Genomic DNA, 22,125 nt, shown 5'->3' with positions numbered 1-22,125 from the left:
TTTAAGAGTAATGTACCCAAGTAGGCAGGAAGCTCAGCACAACAGATAAAGAACCTGCCCTGGAATCAGGAGGACCTGAGTTCAAATCCAGCCTCAGACACTTACTAGCTCTGTGACCCTGAGCAAGTCGTTAACCCTGATTGCCCAGGGAAAAAAAAGGCAATGTACCATATTTAAAACAAATGTAAACGGTGTTGTTCAGGAGAAACTTCATTTAACCTGAGTGCTCTCAGCAATACTCTAAGACCAGAAATTCCAACTTGCATCAGTAGAGGGAGTTTCCTCACTTGGGAGTCCGCTCTGTCAATAAAATTCTGAGTCCAGTACGTGTCTTTATTCTGTGTTGCTTAAACTGTCGTGGTAGATTTAAGGAATATTCATTAATAGTGTCAACAAGGCACAAAATTAAGTGTTTGACAATTTTTAACTAAAAATAAGTAAACAGCATCAATGTTTGACACATCCAAAAAAGTGAGCAATGCCAATTGTGCTGACTTGGGATGCTAACCTTCGATGAACATAGAAACATTTAGCACTAAGCCAAAGGCAGAAAAACAATAAATGTGACCTAGTATTGTTCAAAGATGTCAAAACCTATTTAAACATTATTAAAGGCCAAAAGTTAACCTTGTTTAATTAATATACAGACACTAAGTTAGATTCAGGGTCTTAAATAGGCAAGAAGTCCCCAAGTTACAAAAGAAATGCATCCCCAAATCCAAAAGTTATTTGTAAATTTGTTGTGTGAAACTTAAGATAGTTTTTCCCCTAGAGAAATTATTATAAATGAGAGTTGAGTTTCCAGATCAACCCAGGGGTTTTTCTAATTAATCTATTTAATTCAGCTATCTGTTTAAAAAGAAAATGTTCTCTAGCTGTCTGACCTTGGGCAAGTCATTTAAACTCAACTGCCATGCCTCCCCCACTCCAAAAAAAATTGTTGAAAATAATACCATTGTAATGCTTAGCAATGAAATAACTAAGGAAATACACTGAATAAGAGCTTTATGTTTCTATCAGATGCTGCTGCTTTAAGGCCTTTCCAAAAGGTTCCCTACAGGAATGTTCACTGCTTAAGAGGCTGATGACCGTGAATCTTTAAGAGATTTGATTTCACTTTCAAACACAGGGTGTCTCTTGCCTTTGACTCGGTCTAAGATTACCATGACTCTCATATTTACTATAAGAACAGACCTGGAATGGACTGGCTCTTGGACATTTAAAGCTGCAATTATGTATGTCAATCAACAGAGATTTGCTAATGTCACTTACTACGCGGCAGGTCCTGAACTAAGAGCTGGGGAAGCAAAGAAAGACAAGAAGCTTACATTCTAATAGGGAGACACTAAGTACACACAGAATATAAAGAGAGGAGACAGCACTAGCAGCTGAGGGGAGCGTCAGGGGACAGCCATGAAAGGCTTCCCAAAGAACACAGGACCTTGACAGAAGCCAGGGAGACTAAGAGGCATGGGGAGGAGAAAATCATGCCAGGCGTAGGACAGTCAGTGCAAAGATACAGGGAGAGAGATGAAGGGGTCAGCGTAGCTGGACTGTGCATTTCATAGGAGGCAGTAAAGTATGAGAAAGCTGGAGGGGCGGCAAGAGCTTTACACGGCAAACATGCTGATGCTGCAGGTAACAGGAAGCCACTGGAGCTCATCACCTTGGCCACTGAACAGAGAATGGGCTGGAGTGGGGAGACTTGGGGCAGCAAGACCATGGAGAGGGTTCTCACAGTAGTCCAAGTGAAAGGGGATGAACCGTGCCTGTACAAGGGGAAAGAAGAGGATGGATGGAAGACTTGTGGTGAAAGTAAAGAGGAAAAGATTTGGCAGCAAATTGGATCTGGAGGGTGAATGAGAGTAAGAAATGGAGGAGGACACCAAGGTTGCAAATCTGGGGCACGGGGAGGACGATGGTGGCTCGAGCTTGGGAAATTCAGAAGAGGAACTGTTTAGGGGAAAGCCTGCTGAATTTCAGGTGTCTATGAGACATCAAGATGTCCCAAAGGAAGTTGGTGATGGGACTAGAGGCCAGAAGAGAGACCAGGACTAGACACAGAGATCTGTGAATCATCTCCACAGAGGTAGTAACCGACCCCACCGGAGCTAATGACACAGAGAGAAAAGAGAAGACCTACAACAAGGCCTTGGGGGACATCTACAGATGAAGAACCAAGAAAGGAGACTGAGAAGGCATGATTAGACAGGTAAAAGAAGAATCAAAAGAAAAAACTCGTGAAAACCTCAAGGAATATCCAGGAAGAGAGGGCCAACAGCGTCGAATGGTGCAGAGATGTCAAGAAGGATGAGCCAGCCCAGTCTCCCTGCCACCTGCCATCTCGATGGCTTCGCCTGCGCTGTCACTCATGTGTAAAATGCACTCCTACTTCCCACAGACACCTCAGGATCCCGAGTCTCTTTCAAAGCCCAGCACAGGCACCACCTCCCACACCCTTCTGGGGACACACCCTCCCACCAATATGTGCCCCTTCCATTCAAGTTACTTAGGATTCATTTTGTATCTATTTCCAGACGTACATGGTATCTGGAAACAGAAGGCAAGCTCCCTGAAGGCAGGCGCTATCTCACTTTTGTCTTTTCAATCTTAGGACCTAGGCAAAGTGCTTTACCACATAGCACTAGGCACGTAGTGAATGCTTGCTGATTGGTCAATGCACTCCCTTCCTCACTTTCACTTCTTAGAAACCTCAGGTGTCCCTTGGGAGGGACGAGGAGTTTTTCTTGATGTCCCCAGCTGCCAGCACTCAACAACACCTCTATTTCTAGGGTATTTGTATATACGGTCCCCTTCCCAAAAGTCAAAGCTCCTGGAGGGCTTTTTTGTATCCCCAGCACCTTGTACATGATAAAAATGAAACAAATAGTTATTGAGTTGCATTGGCCATGATTCAGGTTGGAATATTTTTACTTTAAAGAAAAAAAAACAGAGTAAAAGAAAGATGAAGATGGAGAAAGCAAAGAGCAGAGGTATAAAAATTTCCAGAAGGTAACTAACTGGAAACCGGACAAGAATTAAAAGACAGCAGGAGGCAGAAGGTGTTTAAGCGTGGTACAACTTCCTGGTGAAAAGGAAGGTAAGATCTAGCATGACCTCTTTTAACACTCCAGAAAGTCAAAGTGACTTGCCCAGGTCACACAAAGGAGTGAGTGGAACCCAGACCTTCCTTACTTTCCCTGCTTTTCCTTACACTACAATTGCTTTTTCTCTACATCTGTCTCTAAAGGAGGAAAGAAGGGGCAGTGAGGAAAAATCCCAGAGTTCAGAGAGCTCCAGCTGCCCCTGGGACAAGGGCAATGCAAATGCTGGGGGAAAGAGGGAAAGTGGAAGACAGAAAAGCCTCAGGGGGACATGAAGGGGAGCAGTGGCCCCTAATTACAAACTGGGCTAGTGCCCTGGCGTAGAATAAAGAGTGCTGGAGAAGAATCAAGGGACCTGGGCTCTGGGCCCAGCACTGCCACTAACTAGCTTCCTATCTTTGAGGATATCAATTTCCTCCACTGCTAAATGAAAACACTGGACTAGATTCTCTCCAAGGTCCCTTCCGGCTTCATGACCTCCATCCTAAATTATATCAGTTACACTCAGAGTTTTATCCAAGACCAAAAAATCACTAACTTCTGTCTCTCTTGATGCATTCAAACATTCCTACTTGTCATTACTAAGTAATATTAAGAAACAGCCCGTGTTCCTCCATCCACTCCTCCTCCAAACACCGACATTCAGAGAGCTCATTCGGTTTCAGGAAGCAGCTTACTTCCTATTTCCATTCAAGTTTCACCCGAAATAACAAAGAATGAAAATTCCAGTTGCATGTGATCTCAGATCTCTAGAGCTTTATCGCCTTTTATAGTTGAAAAGCCTGTTACCAGGGCTGGGCTTAAGAGTCAGTTAGATTTTGTTTAAGGAGCTTTCAAAATTATATCAGTTTAATTTGAATAACATCTTCCAACTCAGTTCTTCTAAGCATCAAACACATGTTCTGCTTTATTCCTGATTCAGTGAGCAGTGGGTACCAAATACATAGGAATAATGGCAAAAGCAGTGGTCCCAGCATCAGAAAAACTGAGTTCAGATCCTACTTCTTACCCATATGAGCTCTGTGACCTTGATCAAGGCACTTAGCTCCAGGGGCTTCTGGCTTCTTGTCTGTAAAAGGAGGAGGGGGTGACTCGTGGTCTCTGAGGCCCCTTCTAACCCTGACTCCATGACCCATGACAAAACCTACTTTATGTGGCAAACAGAGATTTCCAGGAGTGTCCCTGAAGGAAGGATGGGTCGATGGACTAGAAATGAGAAATCAATCAACAAGCATTTACTCCAAGAATGACCTTGGCTAAATCACTCGGCCTCTTTTGGCCTCAGTCTCCTTTTCTGTGTTGTACCACCAATCCCACATTTTTTGTTGTAAGAATCAAATAACAGAATACAGGCCAAAACGTTTTGTAAGTATGAGTGCTATAGTCACATATTACTTTATTAAAATAAAACAAGTTGTCTGATGCAAGAGGTGAAAATACCTTAGCTTGGAATTAAGTCAATTAACCTTTACTTAATATCCAGGGCACTACTACTGGGTGATGGAAAACTGAGATCCCAAAGAACTAAACTAAACATAATAATGAGATATTCTATAATTTTCATCTATGTAAATTGTCTCACATAATCAGGAAGTACAAGCACAAGTCTACACAAAACAGTGAAGAAAAGGTGGAGGGAGCAGGCAACCTCTGAACCGTCACTCATTTAAACTGGTCAAAGATGTGAAGATTGCACTCACACAGTTGGGTACAGAAATGCCTTTCACTCAACAGAGAAATGGGAGAGAAAAGAGAGAGGAGAAAAAGAGGAAGGGCAAATTAAGGGAGGGATTAATCCTAAAGATTAACAAATTCTAAAGTTGTACAAAAATATTTGTAACAGCTATTTTTGCAGTGGGAAAAATGTGGAAATTGAGGGGGTGCTCATCAATTGGGGAATGTCTGAACAAGTTATGGTAGATGAATGTGATAGAATACTATTGTGCTGTAAGAAATGATGAAGAGAATGACTTCAGAGAAACCTGGGAAGACTTATGTGAACTGGTACAATGGAGTGGGCAGAGACAAGATCAAAATCTATACAATAACTACAATATTACAAAGACAAACAACCTGAAAGGCTTAGGCCAAGCAATGCAAAGACTGATCACAAGAATGCTCATGATAAAACACACTACTCACTGCCTGATAGAAAGATGATAGGACTCAGTACAGAGGGGGACATGGTTTTTGTGGGACTTGGTCAATGAAGGAATTTGTTTTGCTTGACTCTAAGTGTCTAACAAGAATTCTATTTCTCTTTCTTTTTCAGTTGGGGAGAGGAGGGAGAGAGAAGATAAACTTTAGTTGACTGAACAAATTAAATTTAATATTTAAAAATAAAAGGGCAAAAAAAAGGAGGAAAAAAAGCAGAGAAGTTGTCAGAGACAAAGAAAGAATCAAAATAATAAAGGGCCAAAGAGGTATAATGAGGAAATCAGGCATCAGGGGTTGCTTAAAAGTACTAACTGCTACAAAGAGGTCAAAGAGAATCCAATTCAAACATTCATTAAGCTTCTACTTAATTAGGAGAAGCAAGGCACTGTTTAAAAAAAAAAAAACAACCCCTGGGAACTCAAAAACAAGAACCCAGAATTCCTTGTTCTCAAGAGCTGGGAGATAGCACATGTACCCAAGTAAGTGTAGTGTAAGGGTCCTAATGAACAGCACAGAAAAGGGGATGCTATGAAATGAGGCTGTGAAGATTGGTGGTAGTCAGATGTACAGCCTTCTAGACCAAGCTGAATTTGGTTTTCTCCCAGAAACAAAGGAGGGAGCTTATAAGTAAGACATTTATACCATGCCTCCCCCATTACAATAGTAAGCACCTTGAGAGCAGGGGCAGCTGGTACACAGCCAGATAATAAATGCTTGTTTAATGACTGATTTAGCAATGAAAGGAAGGAGACATATGGCAGCTTAAGGGGAAATCTGGGGCATGTGAAATTTTTTTAATTAGGTATGTCTATAAGGAACAGAGGAGCCAGTAGAATAAATACTGAGAAAATATCATTCAGTTTGGCAATCAGAAGCACCGTTCTTCACATCTATTTGTAAAGGATAATAAGCATTTCAAAGACAGGCACCACCAATTAAACCTCCTTTATTTTTCACATGGTTTAACTTTTATCTACCTCTACATGGCTGACATGGGCAAACTGGGTAGCACAGTGAATAAAGCACCAGGCTTGGAGTGCAGAAGACTCATCTTGAGTTCAAGTCTGGCCTCAGATACTTCCTAGCTGTGTGAACCTGGGCAAGTCACTTAAGCCCATTTGTCTCAGTTCCTCATCTGTAGAATGAGCTGGAGCAGAAAACAGCAGAGCATTCCAGTATCTCTGCCAAAGAACCCCAAATGGGGTCATGAAAAGTCAGACGTGACCTAAATGGCTCCACAACAACACACAGCTAACTCCCAAGTCCATTTTCTCAAGACCTTTTCTCTCTCCAGAGGTTCAGTCCCATATCTACAACTGACTCTTAGACCTCTCCATTTGGATGTCTCAGATTCAATGTGGCTACCACCATATGAATTTCCTTCCCCACAAAGGGAGGACTGACTTCTGATCTTGGGTCCTGCCTTCCCTATTTCTTCCCTCAGTCAACCAAGATTTTTAAAAGTTTGTTGAGTTTGACTTTCTTAAAAAGGAAACACTTGTTTCCAAATAAAAAAACCCCATTGTGCAGCTGTTAAAATGACAATGTAGAGAGATGTGGAGAGGGCAGGGAATTTCCATGACCAAAAACCCCACAAGATTAGGCCTCCAGTAGGCAGCACTTATCAATAATGTACAACAATTTCTGTCTATCTTCTTCCCAAGGTTTCCTCCCTGAGGTCACTTTCTCATTTTCTCTAGAATGCCCATGCTTAGGGCGGCCAGGCGGCTCAGCGAGTAAAGAGCACCGGCTCCAGTGTCAGGATGACCTGGGGATCAAATCTGGGCGCAGATACTTAGCACCACACCCAGAAATAACTGGCCGTGTAACCTTGAGCAAGTTATTTAACCCCGACTGCTTTAAAAAAAAGAATGCTCATGCTCTTTGCCTCAAAAATGAACATACAGCAGAGTATCTTAAAATAATAAATAAAAACGGGATCAAGCACCACGCGTGCATGGCCAGGCCGGCTTGGTGAGCAGGAGCTCAGGGACGGTGGGGCAGAAGATGAGAAACAGAAGCCACTGCTCTCGGGCCTGCCCTGTCCTCTCTCTCACGTGCTCACATGCCTGCAGAGACCCCATGCTGAGGGCAAAGGGCCTGACAAGCACTCAGAGATGGGACACAGGACACAGGGAAGGGAAGACTCCTGTCCACAGCCGCTTGCATGCACTCCCCCTTAGACTGTGAGCCCCTGGAGCGTAGGGACTCTGTGTGCTTCCCTTTTTGTTTTGTCTCAGTGCTTAGCACAAGGCCTGGCACACAGTCAGTGCTTAATCATATGCCTCACTTTGTTACCAGTAAGCACCATTATCCTAGAATGCAGCAATAGGAGTGAGCATGGACGTCCCAGAGTTGTCTAGGCTTGGAATCCAGGCCTGGCCCCAACACCAGCTCTCCTACTTAGTGTGATAGTAATGGCAATTAAAGATTCCCCTGTATTGGCTTGGTTTTCAAATTGATTGTATTAAAACCCAGAGTTTGTTAATCCCACCTGTGGGATGGGCTTGTTGATGTGAAAAGAAAGTCCTGAAGTGGGAGGAGCTGGTGACGTAGATTTGGAGAGACAAGAGAGAGGCGGAAGTTCTTTTTGGAAGCAGCACCTCGTGGAGAGAGAGAGACTAAGAGATTGCTGGTGGCAGCTTTGAATTGCCCTGGACTTTTGAGACCTGCCCCCTGAGCTGCCAAGGACTGAGGAGACATGGCTGTTTTGCTGGTACTTTGTCTGTCTGTTTTGATGTTATTTTGCCAGATTTGTCCACTGGTGAAAGACTGTCCTGTTGAAGAAGTCCTGGAACCTGGCATTTGGTTAAGAAGGCCTGAGACTGTCCTGCAGACAGAGAGTGAATACTGTCCACTGGTGAGGGACAGTACTGAGAGTGAATACTGTCCACTGGTGAGGGACAGTACTGTTGTTGCAGGGGTCTGGAGACTGTCCGGCAGACAGAATGAATACTGTCCACTGGTGAAGGACAGTGCTGTTGTTGCAGGGGTCTGGGAGCCTTTCTGTTGGTTCAGAAGCCCTGAAGAAGGATTTTCTTGTTGTATGTTTACAGAAATCCTGGGAGAGGGCTTTGCTAATGTGTTCAGGGGTTCTAGGACTGTTCTACAGACAAAGGATAAATTCATGAAGGGACTGGCAATGTATCTTATGGCCTTGCTAAGCCTTGTCTCCCCAGGAACTAAGATTGCTGAGAACTTGCCTCGTGTCAAGATGAAGAAAAGACCTCCATTTGGGTATTAAGTGCTGTGTTTAAACTTGATGTAACTCTGGGGTAGATTCAATTGTGATCCAGGGGTGGGGAACTTTTGACCTTTTTGTGTTCTATGGTTGAGCAAATGAATGTATTTTACTTATGTTTGGAAACTAATCTCCATTTGAGAAGAGGGGCTTTGTGGTGGACTTAATTAAGGTATAGCCTAGGGGTGGAGAAGTATTTAGAACGGAGACTTTGTAATTGATTGAATGATTGGAAGGTCCTGGGATGGGGTAGTACTTGGAGATTATTTAATCATACTTAGTAAATACTGTATTTTGAATGATGTCATGTTTTGATCTTCTCTGTTCTGGGTTTGTTACTGAATAAAATAGAGAGCACCTATGCTGGTATTTTGAACCTGGGAAGTTGCCTTTCCTTGGCATTACATTACACTTAGCAGCTGTGGGGCCTGCAGCACATTCCTCATCTGCAAAATGGAAGTGGAAGGTCACCTCCCTCCAGGGCTGCTGGGAGGAGAAAGTGCAAACCCTCAAGCCCAGCGTCTAAAGCATACACCCTGTTAATCATCCCAGGTGTCCCTTCACCTGACCTAAGAGGCATAATTTCACATTGGTTTTGTGTGGACAAGCACGAGGCTCAGAGAATGTTAAAAGCTTATCTAATACATTTCTAAGGGTAGCATGGTGGTCCAGGGGAGTCTTCTCAGCAAAACATCTTCCTGAATTAAAATCTGGTCTCAGACACCGACTAGCTGTGTGACCCTGGGCAAGTCACTTAACCCTATTTGCCTCAGTTTCCTCATCTGTAAAATAAGCTGGAGAAGGAAAAGGCAAACTACCCCAGTATCTCTGCCAAGAACACCCCAAATGGGGTCAAAAAGAGTCAGACATGAATAAAAAAATGACCGAACAATAACATATTTCTGGTGATGAGTTTGTATTCTGGAAAGATACAAATATAACCTTGTTTATTCCACAGAAGATTCAGATTCTCTTTCTGGACAATAAAATCCAGTAATTTTTTCTCTGTGCTATCCTCTCTCTTCCATAAAGCTCTTCTGGTAGCAAAAGAATAATATGTAAACTTAACTCTAATCCAGAGAAGATTCTCAGTGATTTAAGGCCAATACTCTACAGGAAAATCCTCTCCCTCAAAAAATAAAAACAAAAAACTAAGAAATGCTGACAGGGTATATCTGAGAGACGATTATCCCTTTGTAAAGGATTAGCTTGTATTGAAATGGCACCAAGATGTCCCCATGTCCCCAGAGTAACTCCATCCTCTGCTTGAAGGCTCTGGGTAACCCCTGGTTCTGATGCAAGTCCAGGTGGGGGAAGGAGGCGACTTCCCCCAAGGCATCCAAGCAGGCTCTCTGTACTAACTGGCCCATGCACTTCTCCAGTGTGGCAGATAAAGCAAAGCTGTCCCACTAGCTCTGGATGACCACAAAGCCAAGGGCCCGTCTCCAGAAACACCTTGTCTCTGTTAACTCGTCTCCCTGCCCACAGCTAGGCCCTAGAGACAGAAATACAGTGAAACAATCCTGACAGGCCAAGGAGTGCCCTTGAAGACAGGGGCTCTAAAGCACAGGAGAGGAAGGAGCACATCCCAGAGAGCCAGGGCAAAGGTCTCAGGCCCAGAGGTGGAAAATCAGAGAGGAAGACCAGAGAGAAGGCCAGTTTGGCTGCAGAATGGGGAATTCTGTCCAGGGAAACCAGAAAGACAGGTGTGAGCCAGCTTATAAAGGGGGTCAGAAGATAAACAGAGGAGTTTCTATTTTATTCTGGAGGCAAGAAGAAGGCGCCAGAGCTTGGTAAAGAGGGCCAAAAAAAAAAAAGGGCAAAGACATGGTGAGATCTGTGCTTAGGGCAAAATCACTCCCACACAGGATGGATTCAAGTGGGGAGAGATGAGGGAAGGAGATCAATCAGAGACCACTGCAGTAAGCATTCTAGGCCTCAACTAAAAGGGCTGGATACAAGAGGTGCTGTAGAGAAGAGAAAACTAGATTTGGCAAATGACTGGCTATGTGGACTGAAGCTGAAAATAACACTAAGGCTGCCAGCCTGCAAGACCAGAAGAAGTGTGGAACCTCCAAAAGAAACAGGGGGTTCAGAGAAACTGCAGGCATCTCATAACACGAAGCAGAAGGGAGAGGGGGGAGGAGAGAATGGGCCTGCTCTGGATGTGGTGAATCAGAAATATCACTGGTGGCGGCGATTGCCCTCCAAAAAGCAAAGAAAAAAAATCACTGGGGCATCTGGGGTGAAATGTAAAGCAGGCAATCAGTGATGCAAGACCAAAACTAAAGGAGAGATGGGGACTAGATATATCGAGATGGAGGTCGTCTGCACAAAAATGATCACTGAACCCATGGGAGCTGTCGTCATTTTTCCAAAAATAAGTCTACATTAAGAAAGCTATTTGCCAGTAACCTGTCCACTTCCAAGACGGGTTAATAACGGAACATACATTCATACATGACCCACAAGTCTTCCCATGGGAAATGACTTCACTTGATTATCTACTGAATAATATTCCAGTTTTGGAATGACTGGAAGTCCTATCATGGTAACACTATTTTCTTCCAATTTCTAGAAAAACATAAATTATCCAATAAATCTGGTATATTTAATACATACTTATAAAACTCAATTTTTAAATCATCACAGATCTCTCTTAGCATTACAGGTAGGGCTTGGGGGTTTTTGTGGGGGGGTTTTTAACCACCTCTGTGTAGATATTTATTTTTTGCCTTTTTTGGGAGGGCAATTGAGGTTAAGTGACTTGCCCAAAGTCACACAGCTAGTTTTTGTGTTAAGTGTCTCAGGCTGGATTTGAACTCAGGTCCTCCTGACTCCAGGGCCAGTGCTCTATTGGGTAGATATTTTTTTTTTATTAATTTGTTTGTTTCCTTTTAGTTTACAGGATTCAATTCCACAATTCCTTGAATTTCACATTTTGTCCCCCTCCCTCCCCCATGGTGGCTGGGTAGATATTTCTTAAGCTGTCCCTTACTAACATTCATAGGATCATAAGATTTAAGTTTCAAAAGTTCCTTTGCCTTTTGTTTTACTGATCAGGAAACTGTGGTCCATAGAGATTAAATGAAATAATTTAAACAAAGGTCACACTAAACATAAATATCAAATCTGGATTTGAACATAGGTTCTCGAGTCTAAATTCAGCATTCTATATACAATACTATACATCACCCCAATTCATTAGATTAAAAAAATTTTCTTTGGCAAAAAAAAAAAAAACCCTAGCATCCATCCCACTTTCCATTTCCCCACTTAGGTACACATACAATTCAATTTAACCAACATTTATTAAAAGCCCAGACCTCGCACAAGCACTTTTGTTATTAACACAGTAAGATGCAAAGTGTCAAAGAATCAAAAGAATCTCGTGCTCTGATTTATGATGATCTTTCCTGGTTATCCCAGGTTAAGTTCAGAAATCTAAGTTCTTTAAATAGCTAACCACCCTAACACTAACACAGTGGTAGCAGCTTTTAGTCAAAGGAGCCACGTTCAACTCCATCACTCGCTCCCCAAGTGGCAATGAACTTGTCATTTATCCCCTGGTGGCCTCAATTTCATCACTAGTCAAAGGGGGGCTGGCTGGTTGGCCTTGAAAGCCACTCCTGTCTGTCCCCCATGACTCTGAGGGCAGTGCCGGTGTTCGGAGAGCTGTGCATCCTGGCTGTCTCCTCTCCCTAATGTTCCTTCTGCTTCGGGGGACAACAAAAAGAGTCCTCCTCCAAAATATGTTGTCACTGACAAGTGCCTCAAAGAGACAACAAGAGCCATAGAGGGCCATGGGATTTCTCAGAGCAAGCAGGACAACATCAAGCAGACAGCCAGGAAAACCCAATTCTCGTTTGTGTTTTGTCAGGAAAAAGGAAAAGGACCCAGAACTGCACAGGCAAACACACTACCTCCGTCCTACCTTTGAGGCACAGCAAAACACATGCGGGGCGGCCAGGTGGCTCAGCGAGTAAGAGCGCCAACTCCAGGGTCGGGATGACCTGGATCAAATCCGGGCTCAGATACTCAGCACCACACCCAGAAATAACTGGCCATGTAACCTTGAGCAAGTTACTTAACCCCGATTGCTTAAAAAAAAAACACATGCATTTTCAAGACTTCCCTGGGAGAGGAGGCAACAGCAGATGCTTTAGGAAAGGTGTCCAACACTGGCCACTCCATGTGGCGCACAACACTCCCAAGAGCCCCAAACCAGATTCAAATGCAGGGAAATACTTAACAAACTAGGAAAAGTGCGACCGAACATAGCCAATGTTAATGTGTGGTGTTCTGAGGCAATATGTGGCCCACAGGGATCCTTCAGCATGGTTTAGTGGTCCCTGTTTCCATTTGGATTTAATTGGCCTTTAGCAGCACTGACAGATTAAGTGACTTGCTCAGGGTCACACAATCTGGCAGATGTGTGAAGTGAGACCTGAACCCAGTCTTTATGAAGCCAATGCCAGTTGCCTTTCAATATCACCTCTCTTTATAATCCATATTTCAGCAAAATATCATCCTGGAACTTAAAATACTATGTGGTAGACCCATATTCAATAGATTAAGACAATCTTAAAAGAAATTTCCCTCTGATAATCCTTGCTGACTTCTGTACAACACAGTCAACATGTAAGTAGGCAGAAAGCTATGTCTGCTAAAAATGCCTCGTCTTGCAGAAAGACATTTTGGGCATCAGAAATGGATTTTTCTATAATTGCAGCAATTTAGAAGAGGAAGAAAAAGAGTCCCACCCTGCTTGCCAACCTACAGAAGAATTTAGCTTTCCCACAGCATTCCATTTTGGCCTTCCCCAGTAAAAGACTATCTGCAATTATATGAGGCAGATGCCTGGCTAAATTCTGCATTTCTTACCAATAAGCTGAGTCCAGAGGCTTTTTTCCCCATATCCACAATGTTTCTAATTTGTGTCTACCAAACTACCGCCAGTTTTTGTTTTGTTTTTTGTTTCTTTGGGCCTGAATCAAGAGATCTGGGTTCTGCCACCAAACTTGTGAGGTAACCTGACACAATTCATTTAACCTCTCTGAACACTCAATTTCCTTCTCTGTCACATGGTCCCCATTCCACCTGTAACATTCTATTACTCTACCATGATAAGAATGCTCATTCATACACATTGTTCAAAATTACCCCTTACCTCTTCAGGTACAATAATTAACGGGTATTTGTCCTCGGATAAAAAGTTGAAAATAACCCATACTTTAAATGAATCTTCTTCACTGATGAGCAAGGGACTTTTGGTGAGATTTTTTTTGACACAAAGCGTCCAACACATCCTATTAAACTCAATCTTGTCAAAGTTTCCTTGAACCTAAAAGGGAAGGAAAAGTACAAAACATTTAAAACCACTATAAGCACAGCCAAAAATAAGTCCAGGTATACATGCCAGTACTGGTGCTTTGACCAAGATTGTACATGGTGTGTTAGATACAAGTGAGGCATCAAACCCTTCCACCCCTGTAACACTGTTGATTCATATAAAACATTGATCCCAGCTAGGTGGCTCGGTGAATAGAGCACCGGCCCTGGAGTCAGAAGGACCTGAGTTCAAATCCAGCCTCAGACACTGAACACAAAACTAGCCGTGTGACCTTGGGCAAGTGACTTAACCCCAACTGCCCTACCTTCTCCCCTCCAAAAAGAAAAAAAAAGAAAGAAACTTTGCTAGACCCTTTTGGTGATGGGAGAGATATGTTAACATCACAACATGGGACCTAGAACTCCTCCTTCCCAGTTCTGCAAGAACTCTCAGAACGACAGCCAATGTTATAAACAGGGATCAGGTTGAGAAAATGGTCTAAATCCACTTATTTCCCAACTGATTAAGAAACAGAGAACCCAAGTTTAAAAAAACAAAGACCATCGCCCTCCCTGGACTTTCTACCACCACCACCACACCTAGAAGACCTGATGTGCTCTGTTTATTTCCATGCCCCCTCTACTTTTCCTCCTTCACGTAACTGGAATAAGAAGGCTACCATCAATACTACTAACCTGAACCTCTCTGATATTTTCATCACTTTATATAATAAATTCTAACAAAGCTTCACAATTTATATTATCTACAGAACTTTTCTTAATAAACCATTTACAGAGCACACTGGGGTCCCTGACCACAGGAAACTACCTGGTTGTGGAGAAAAAAGCCTAAATACACAAGAAATTAAATAACGATACAAGTCATTACATAACACTAAACAATCCCAAAACTGTCACAAAGCACTCCATAATTAATCACCAAAGGAGAATGTGTGCCATGAAGGCCGAAATCACAATGAACCAGAGAGGTCTGATTAGGCATCACTGAGGCCATGGACTGAACACAGAAGGAAAGATGGTACAGACTGGAAAGCACATTGGATTTAGGGTCAGAGACTGTGGAGCCAAATCCCAGCTTGGCTCCTTAGCACTTTTAAAAGTGTGGGCCTCAGGGGTGGCCAGGTAGCACAGTGAGTAAGAACACCAGCCCCAGTGTCAGGATGACCTGGGGAATCGAATCCGGGCTCAGATACTTACCGTGTTTCCCCGATAATAAGACCTATCCCGAAAATAAGCCCTCCCCTTACTGTGTAAGATTCCTCTAAAATAAGCCCTCCCCAAAAAATAAGCCCTATTGAGATTGCTACTGTAGTGAAGGTGATCCCCTGCGCTACACGCTACATTAAGGTACCCTCTGTATGCACCGTCCCTGTCCCCTGTGAAACACATGCCGCGCTCCGAGCTGCATCCAATCAGAGCTGCAGCAGTGAGCGCGTCATCCTGTTCTTCCCCAGTGATTTGCTTGCTGGTGCCATTGAGAGCAGTGCCGCGGAGGAGAGCTGAAGCAGGACAACATAAGCCCTCCCCTGAAAATAAGCCCTCTGGTGTTTTTCTTTCCAAAAAAATTAATAAGACAGTGTCTTATTATCGGGGAAACACGGTAGCATCACACCCAGAAATAACTGGCCGTGTAACCTTGAGCAAGTTACTTAACCCCAATTGCTTTTAAAAAAAAAAGTGTGGGCCTCAATCTCCTCTTCTGTAAAATGAGGACTATAGATGAAGGTCCCTCCCAACTCCATGACTATCTAATGAAGAAAAGATGCTTAGAGCCTAGGAATGTGCAATGTGCCACAAGAGTGGATATAAAGTGCAAAAACGGTTAGGGAAAACCACAGTTGTTTCTGGACAAGAGGACCAGGGAAAGCCATCAGGAGGCAACATCTGAACTAGGCTCAGAGGCAGATAACACTTCAATAAATACAGATGGAGGGCTGGAATGGCATGACCAGCCAGAGAGGATGGAACAGCAAGACAAAGGCGCAGAAACAGAAAAGCAAAAAAAATGTTCAAAAAATGGAAAGTGGCCCAAATTGCCTATAGATTTCAGGGATAAATAGAAATCAGCTCAGCAGAAATTAGGTTTAGATCATATACCACAATAAGTTCCAAATGTATACTCAACCAAAATATTAAATGTTCAAATCATTTTTTTAAAAGTATGCCTCATTAGGGGTGGCCAGGTGGCTCAGCAAGTAAGAGCACCAGCTCCAGTGTCAGGATGACCTGGGGATCAAATCCGGCCTCAGATACTCAACACCACACCCAGAAATTACTGGCCGTGTAACCTTGAGCAAGTTACTTAACCCTGATTGCTTTAAAAAAAAAAGTATGCTTCATAATAATGGCTATAGGGAAAATTTTTAACCAAACAAGAAAGAGATGACTATAAAGGATAAACAATTTAAATTACCTAAAATTTAAAAGGTTTTACATAAACAAAATTAATGCGGCTAGAATAAGAAGATAAATTCTTCAATAGGGAAAAATATATTTACATCAAAAATTTTTAAAAAGTCTGATAACCAAAAAGTAAGGAATTGACACAAATATAAGCCCATTTTTCAATGGCCAAAGGATACAAACAAGTTTCCAAAAGAAGAATTTTAAGTAACCAACAACCACATGAACAACTCATCCAAACCATTAATATAAGAAATGTTTTACCTCTCCCCCCTCAAAATGGCAAGGATATAAGACAGAAATAATCAATTCTGGAGAAACTACAACAGAATACAGAAGAAGGGACATTAAACACACTTTTGGTAGCATTGTGAATTGGTCCAAAAGTGCTGAAAAACAAATTTCCAGAAACTAAATTTAGTGATTTTTCTTGCATTATTCCAATGACCAAGCAATTCTACTTTTGGCATATATCCCCAAGGAGGCCAGTGACAGAAAAGAAAGAAAAGGCCTCATAATAACAAAATATTCTTGGTATTATTTTTTATGATAATAAAAAATTTAGAAACAAAGTGGGGGGGGGGGGACAGGTGAATGGCTGAACAATTTGGGGCATAAATGTAATGGAATATTGGGCCAAATACCATTGCAGCTGCCCCAGAGGCAGGGCAGCAGGATGTGCAGAAGCAGGTGTTCAATCTCATCTCCCCAGGACTTGCTCCCCTGGGATGATGATTTGGGGCGGTGGAGGGAGTTGTTGTGCTGGAAGGATCATCCCAGGAAGGCAACACAAGAGTTGCTTCCTGGCATTTTGGCTCTGGGGGCAGGGTTAAAAGGGGTGCTACCACTCCCAGGTCTGTTGAATGTAAATGCCCTTCAGTGGCAGTTGTTCTGATGAGAGTTATGGTAAAGAAGGCAGACTCTTTCTCTATAGTGGTAGCTCCTCTCAATGACAGCCCTGGGGCCTGGGATGGAAGCAGAGCTTACAGATGGTCTGAGGAACACTGCTACTCCCAAGGCTGCTGGGTTCAGGGTTCTGGCCTCTCTCCATTAAGAGTCTGGGAGGAGGCAGCAGGTGAGGAGACAGACTCACCTGGTGCATGCTGCCTCCCATCTCTCTCCAGGGTGCCTTGCTACTTCAAAAGTACAACTCTGAAGTCAGTTTTCAACACCAAATAATACTGTACAGTATGTAAAATTCAGTTATGTACACTCAGCATCATGCTGTCACTAAACTAGAAAGGCAAGGAGGCCAAGACAACAAAATCAGACATAGTACTACAAATGAGGGGAGAGATATATACGTGGATGTGTGTGTATGTATATTATATATATATATATGCATGTGTGTATATGTATATATGTATATGAATGTGAGTGTATAACTAAATAAAAAATATGATCAATCTAGTTTAAAACGAAAGCTGGCAAAGCATTTTTTTAAATCAGTGTTTTATTGATGCTTTTTTATTTCTTACAACACTGCTACTTCCCAATGACACCCCTAGACCAGTAGAACATTGCATTATAGATGACAAAGAAAAATCATGGCCCTTTCCTTCAAAGACTTTGCCCATTATATAAAACTAAATTGCTAACACATGAAAATCCCAACACATAAAGGAATCTGCAAGTACGTAATACACTAGCAAGATGAAACAGAGACAAATTTAAGTCCTGAACTTGGACTCAACCAGAGAGAAATTTTTGGGTTTTTTTTAAGTTGATTTGTTTTTAGTTTTCAATATTCACTTCCATAAGTTTTAAATTTTCTCCCCTGCCCCTTTCTCCTCCCTCCCCAAGATAGGCAGAGAGAAGTTTTAACAGCAGAGGAGGAAGAAAAGGATTTGGTAGTTTCAGGGGCTGCAATATAAAATATAAGAGGGCAGCCAGAAAGGATAATGCAATCTTGGGCTATAGTAACAGAAGGAGTGATCAGAATAAGTGTGATAACAGGGTCCCCATACTCGGAGTTGGTCAGACCACACTAGAAATATCATACCAAGTTCTGAACCCATCTGAAGAAGAACACTGACCAACCAGGGTAGAACCAGGGGACATTAAGAATGCTCTCTTAAATTTTTTTTATTTATTTTTTCAATTAACAAGCATTTGTTTTCTCTGCCTCTCACCTACCCTCCTCTCAAAAAAAAAAAAAACCTGAAGAAAGAAGAAAAACAAAACCTTTGTAACAAGTCTACATAGACAAGAACTGCCCTGGTCATGTCCAGCAATGTATATCTCATTCTGTATCTTGATCAATCACCTCTGTCAGGAGGTGGCATGTCATTCTGGAATTGTGGGTGACTTCTCTGAAATTATGTCATCATTTTTACAGTTAACAATACTATATTACACTAATATGCCATAATTTACTCAGCCATTCTCCAATTAATGGGTATCCCCTTAGTCTCTAGTTCTATGTCATAACAAATAGTTTTGTACACATGGACTGTTTTTTTCTATCTCTGATCTCTGTAAGGTATATGCCTAATAGTGGTATCACTGGGTCACACTTTTACATGACATTTCCAAATTGCTTTCCAGAATGGCTGGTCAACTAATTCACAGTTCCACTAATGGTACATTAAAAAGCCTGTTTACTCACATTCTTTCCAGTATTTGTCATATTTCTGTTCCAACACTTTTGCCAATCAATGGGTTAAAATGGAACCTCAGAGCTGCTTTTATTTGCATTTCTGTTTATTAATGATTTAGAGCATTTTTTCACAATGGCTCTCAATAACCTGTATTTCTTCATTTGAAAGATAGGTCTGTATATAGCTTCCAATCAATTTATCACCAGGGAAAGGCTTTCGACAACTGGGGAGGGGAGGGGTTCATTTGAAAAAGAGAATACTTGGGGGAAAATATGATCCTGTCTATAAACACCTAGAAAAATGTCATGTCAGAGAAATTAAACTGTATTCTATGTGACTTCTGTAGGTTAAAGGAGAGCCAAAGTTAACAGGAAGGCAGAGTCTGCCTAAAGACAAGCAAGGAAAAGTCAAGAATTAGAGGGGTCAAAAAATGAAAGAGGTCCTTGTGAGTTTCTGTCCCTAGTCTATATGACTCAAGTATCAGAGAAGCTGCCAAAGGGATGTGTGCAGGCAGGGTAGGAAGAAATCAGAAGACTTCTGTGTCCTAACTCTAAAAATTAATGATTCCATCAATTTTCTGAACAAACTGCTGTTTAACAACAGCATGTACTGGTGTGAACAGTGAAACCTGGTTTCACACTGAAGTTTGAAAGATTCATTTTTCTTATTTTCTTTTTTTATGCTCTAATCAGGGGTGGCGAATCTGCAGCCTCACAGCCACATGTGGCCCTCTAGGTCCTCAAGTATGGCCCTTTGACTGAATCAAAACTAGAAAAATCTAGAGAGCCACATGCAGCCTCGAGGCTGCAGGTTCCGCACCCCTGAAACCCTTACACATCTCAATGGAAGTTAAAATAGAATATATCTTTTCAAAAGTTAGAAGCATCATCCATTAAGTTTCATGATTTAGTCATTCATATTAATTCACACCTTCTGCTCCGAGTTTCTTACTCAAGTGCCCAAAGTGTGGAGTTCCTTTTCCTCCGTTTGTTTAAACTGGGGGTATGAGGGCTAACACTATTCTAAAGGAAATAGCTGGAAACAAGGCCAGGCCAAATGTCCTCCCTGTGGCTTCTAGGTTCTAAAGCAGTTCACACCCTTCTTGTCCCTCACTGTGTCTACATCTTTAAAGTCACTAAGAATCAGAGAAAGGTGAAAGGACCTTAGGAGGAAGAGGAGGACGAGAAACCACCACGCTCCATCCCGGCTACTTAGCCTGGTCTTTGGGCAAATCCTGAAATCCTATGATCTTTTTTTTCTTTAAGCAATTGGGGTTAACTTGCTCAAGGTTACAAGACCAGGTGTTTCTGGGTGGGTGCTAAGCGTCTGAGCCTGGATTCGATCCCAGGTCATCCCGATTCTAGGGCCGGTACTCACTGTGCAGGTTACCTGGCCTCCCCAATCCTATGATCTTTAACTCAACTTAAAGACTGGGCAGAAGAAATTATTAGCCCAAAGTCACAGAGATTCGGGACCAGAATCTGGTCCTCAAAGATCTTCCCAGCCTCACCGGACAGTTCTCCTTGGTAATACAGACACACGGGCTTGCTCTCTGTTCCTCAGTCACAGATGTCCATCTGCAGTCATCATGCCTTGTCAATCCTCTTTCCCAATGCCTGGAATGTACTCCCTCTCAACTCCCTGAAATCTAGATTTCAGCCTCATCTCTACACTGAAATTACCAGAGATTTCTTAATCATCAAATCTGATGGTCTTGTCTCAAGCGCCATCCTTCCTGACATCTCTGCAGCATGATGCTGTCTACCACCTTTTCCTCCTGAATACTCTCCTCTGTTATCACCTCTATCCCAACAGGTCCCAGCCCTATATATCCAACCAAGTCTCTTTCCTGATCTGCACTCTAGCTGCCTGCAGGAGATCTCCACCCGGAGTATCACAGGCACCCCAAACTTAGCAAGTCCAAAACAGAACTCATCTTTCCTCAAAATCCACTCCCTCTCCTTTATTTTCCTATTCATGTCAGTCAAGGGTACCACTATGCTGCAAACTCAGCTCACCAATCCTATAAGGCTTACAACCCTGCAGTCATCCTAACTCCTCATTCTCCCCCCACCCCCAATCTCTCATATCCAAACTCAATCAAACTGAGACTTGCTAAAGATCTTAGCTTAAAGGGCCAAGGTCTCCCACTGCATCCAGGGCCATCTCCAGTCATCCTGATCTGTATCTCGCCACTGGACCTAGATGGCTCCTGAGGAGAAAGTGAGGCTGGTGAGCTTGCACAGCCCTTCCTCACTTAAATCCAACGCACTTGGAAGTCATGGCATCACCTTCCTAATGTCATGGTTCTCTTCGAGAATGAAGGACAAACAACAATATATCCAATCAATCTCCAAATCTTACTGATTCTATTTTCACATCTCAGCCTTCTCAACACTCACGTGGTCAAACCACAACAGTTCATTCTGTATATATGCTGTCCCCCTATAGAACACAGTAGCTTCTGAAGGGCACTGACCACCTCAGCAGTCTTCCCAACAGCCTAATCTGGAGGGCAGTCCCTGATTACCAGTTTAGCTCTTTCATAACAGGAAAAACAAACCAACTATTCTGAAAGAGGCTAATTAGACGTCCCAGTTTTAACAAGGATGTAAAGGCTTAATTCTATTCCTTATTTTCTTTGGGCAACTGACAACACCATTAAACTTTATGGCACCATTTCCAGTCACTGGTAGACTTTTTTTTCCATCTAATTCTCAAACCTAAGCACTAATTTTTTCTCAATCTAAATCCATGCCATGGAAACCTTGGCTGCTTTTCTGTGGCTGGAAAAGCTGGCAAACCTCCACCCCAGGTGGTTCAGCAGTAACAAACAAGGTCTCACTGTTTATCCCATCCTAGCTCCTTTCGTGAATAGCTTTCCTCTAAATTTAGTGATATGTATACTGGCTTATTTTGGAAACGTTGAAGCAGCGCCACATTTACTTTTTCAGTTATAATCAGGGCTTTGATTTGGTGAAACTGAACTGAAACAAGGCACATTTTAGGATTTGCCCCTAATGATATTAACACAATATTGGTATTACCAGGAAAATAAACTAATCTAGTTGGCACCCATTGAGTATATGGGCATACTGAGGAAGAGAGGTAATTCTTTTTAAGGAATTTATAATTTACAAGAGGCTGTTATTGGGGAGGGAAAAACAGGGGAGAGAAGATTCATATGGACAGATATTATTACAACTTTAGAGGCCTTTGAGACAGACACAGCACTGTCCTCACAGCCCAATGAGAGAGGTAATGCAAG

General features: G+C 42.5%; 1 protein-coding gene and 1 long non-coding RNA gene across 4 annotated transcripts in view; one reads left to right on the top strand and one right to left on the bottom strand.

Annotated features, from left to right (window-relative positions):
- SWAP70 (switching B cell complex subunit SWAP70) overlaps nucleotides 1-22,125 on the bottom strand; it is an 89,247-nt gene that overhangs the window by 32,720 nt on the left and 34,402 nt on the right. The window contains exon 3 of one of the 2 annotated variants that reach the window (XM_069091205.1): nucleotides 13,673-13,846. The exons of the other annotated variant lie outside the window; for it this stretch is intronic. Within the exon in view, the coding sequence (XP_068947306.1) occupies nucleotides 13,673-13,846 (174 nt within the window). The remainder of the gene's footprint in view (nucleotides 1-13,672; nucleotides 13,847-22,125) is intronic. 2 annotated transcript variants of the gene reach the window in all.
- LOC138163740 (uncharacterized) overlaps nucleotides 7,689-22,125 on the top strand; it is a 255,265-nt gene continuing 240,828 nt past the window's right edge. The window contains exon 1 of one of the 2 annotated variants that reach the window (XR_011168908.1): nucleotides 7,689-8,868. This is a non-coding gene — a long non-coding RNA (uncharacterized lncRNA). Of the gene's footprint in view, nucleotides 8,887-22,125 lie in introns of both variants that reach the window. The other variant, XR_011168907.1, reaches the window with a different exon arrangement.

Source organism: Petaurus breviceps, unplaced genomic scaffold (assembly GCF_028583685.1).
Source record: "Petaurus breviceps papuanus isolate PSGF00001 unplaced genomic scaffold, PetGlider_PUasm1.0 188, whole genome shotgun sequence".
Classification (NCBI taxonomy): domain Eukaryota; kingdom Metazoa; phylum Chordata; class Mammalia; order Diprotodontia; family Petauridae; genus Petaurus; species Petaurus breviceps.
This window is presented reverse-complemented; position numbering and strand designations above follow the sequence as displayed.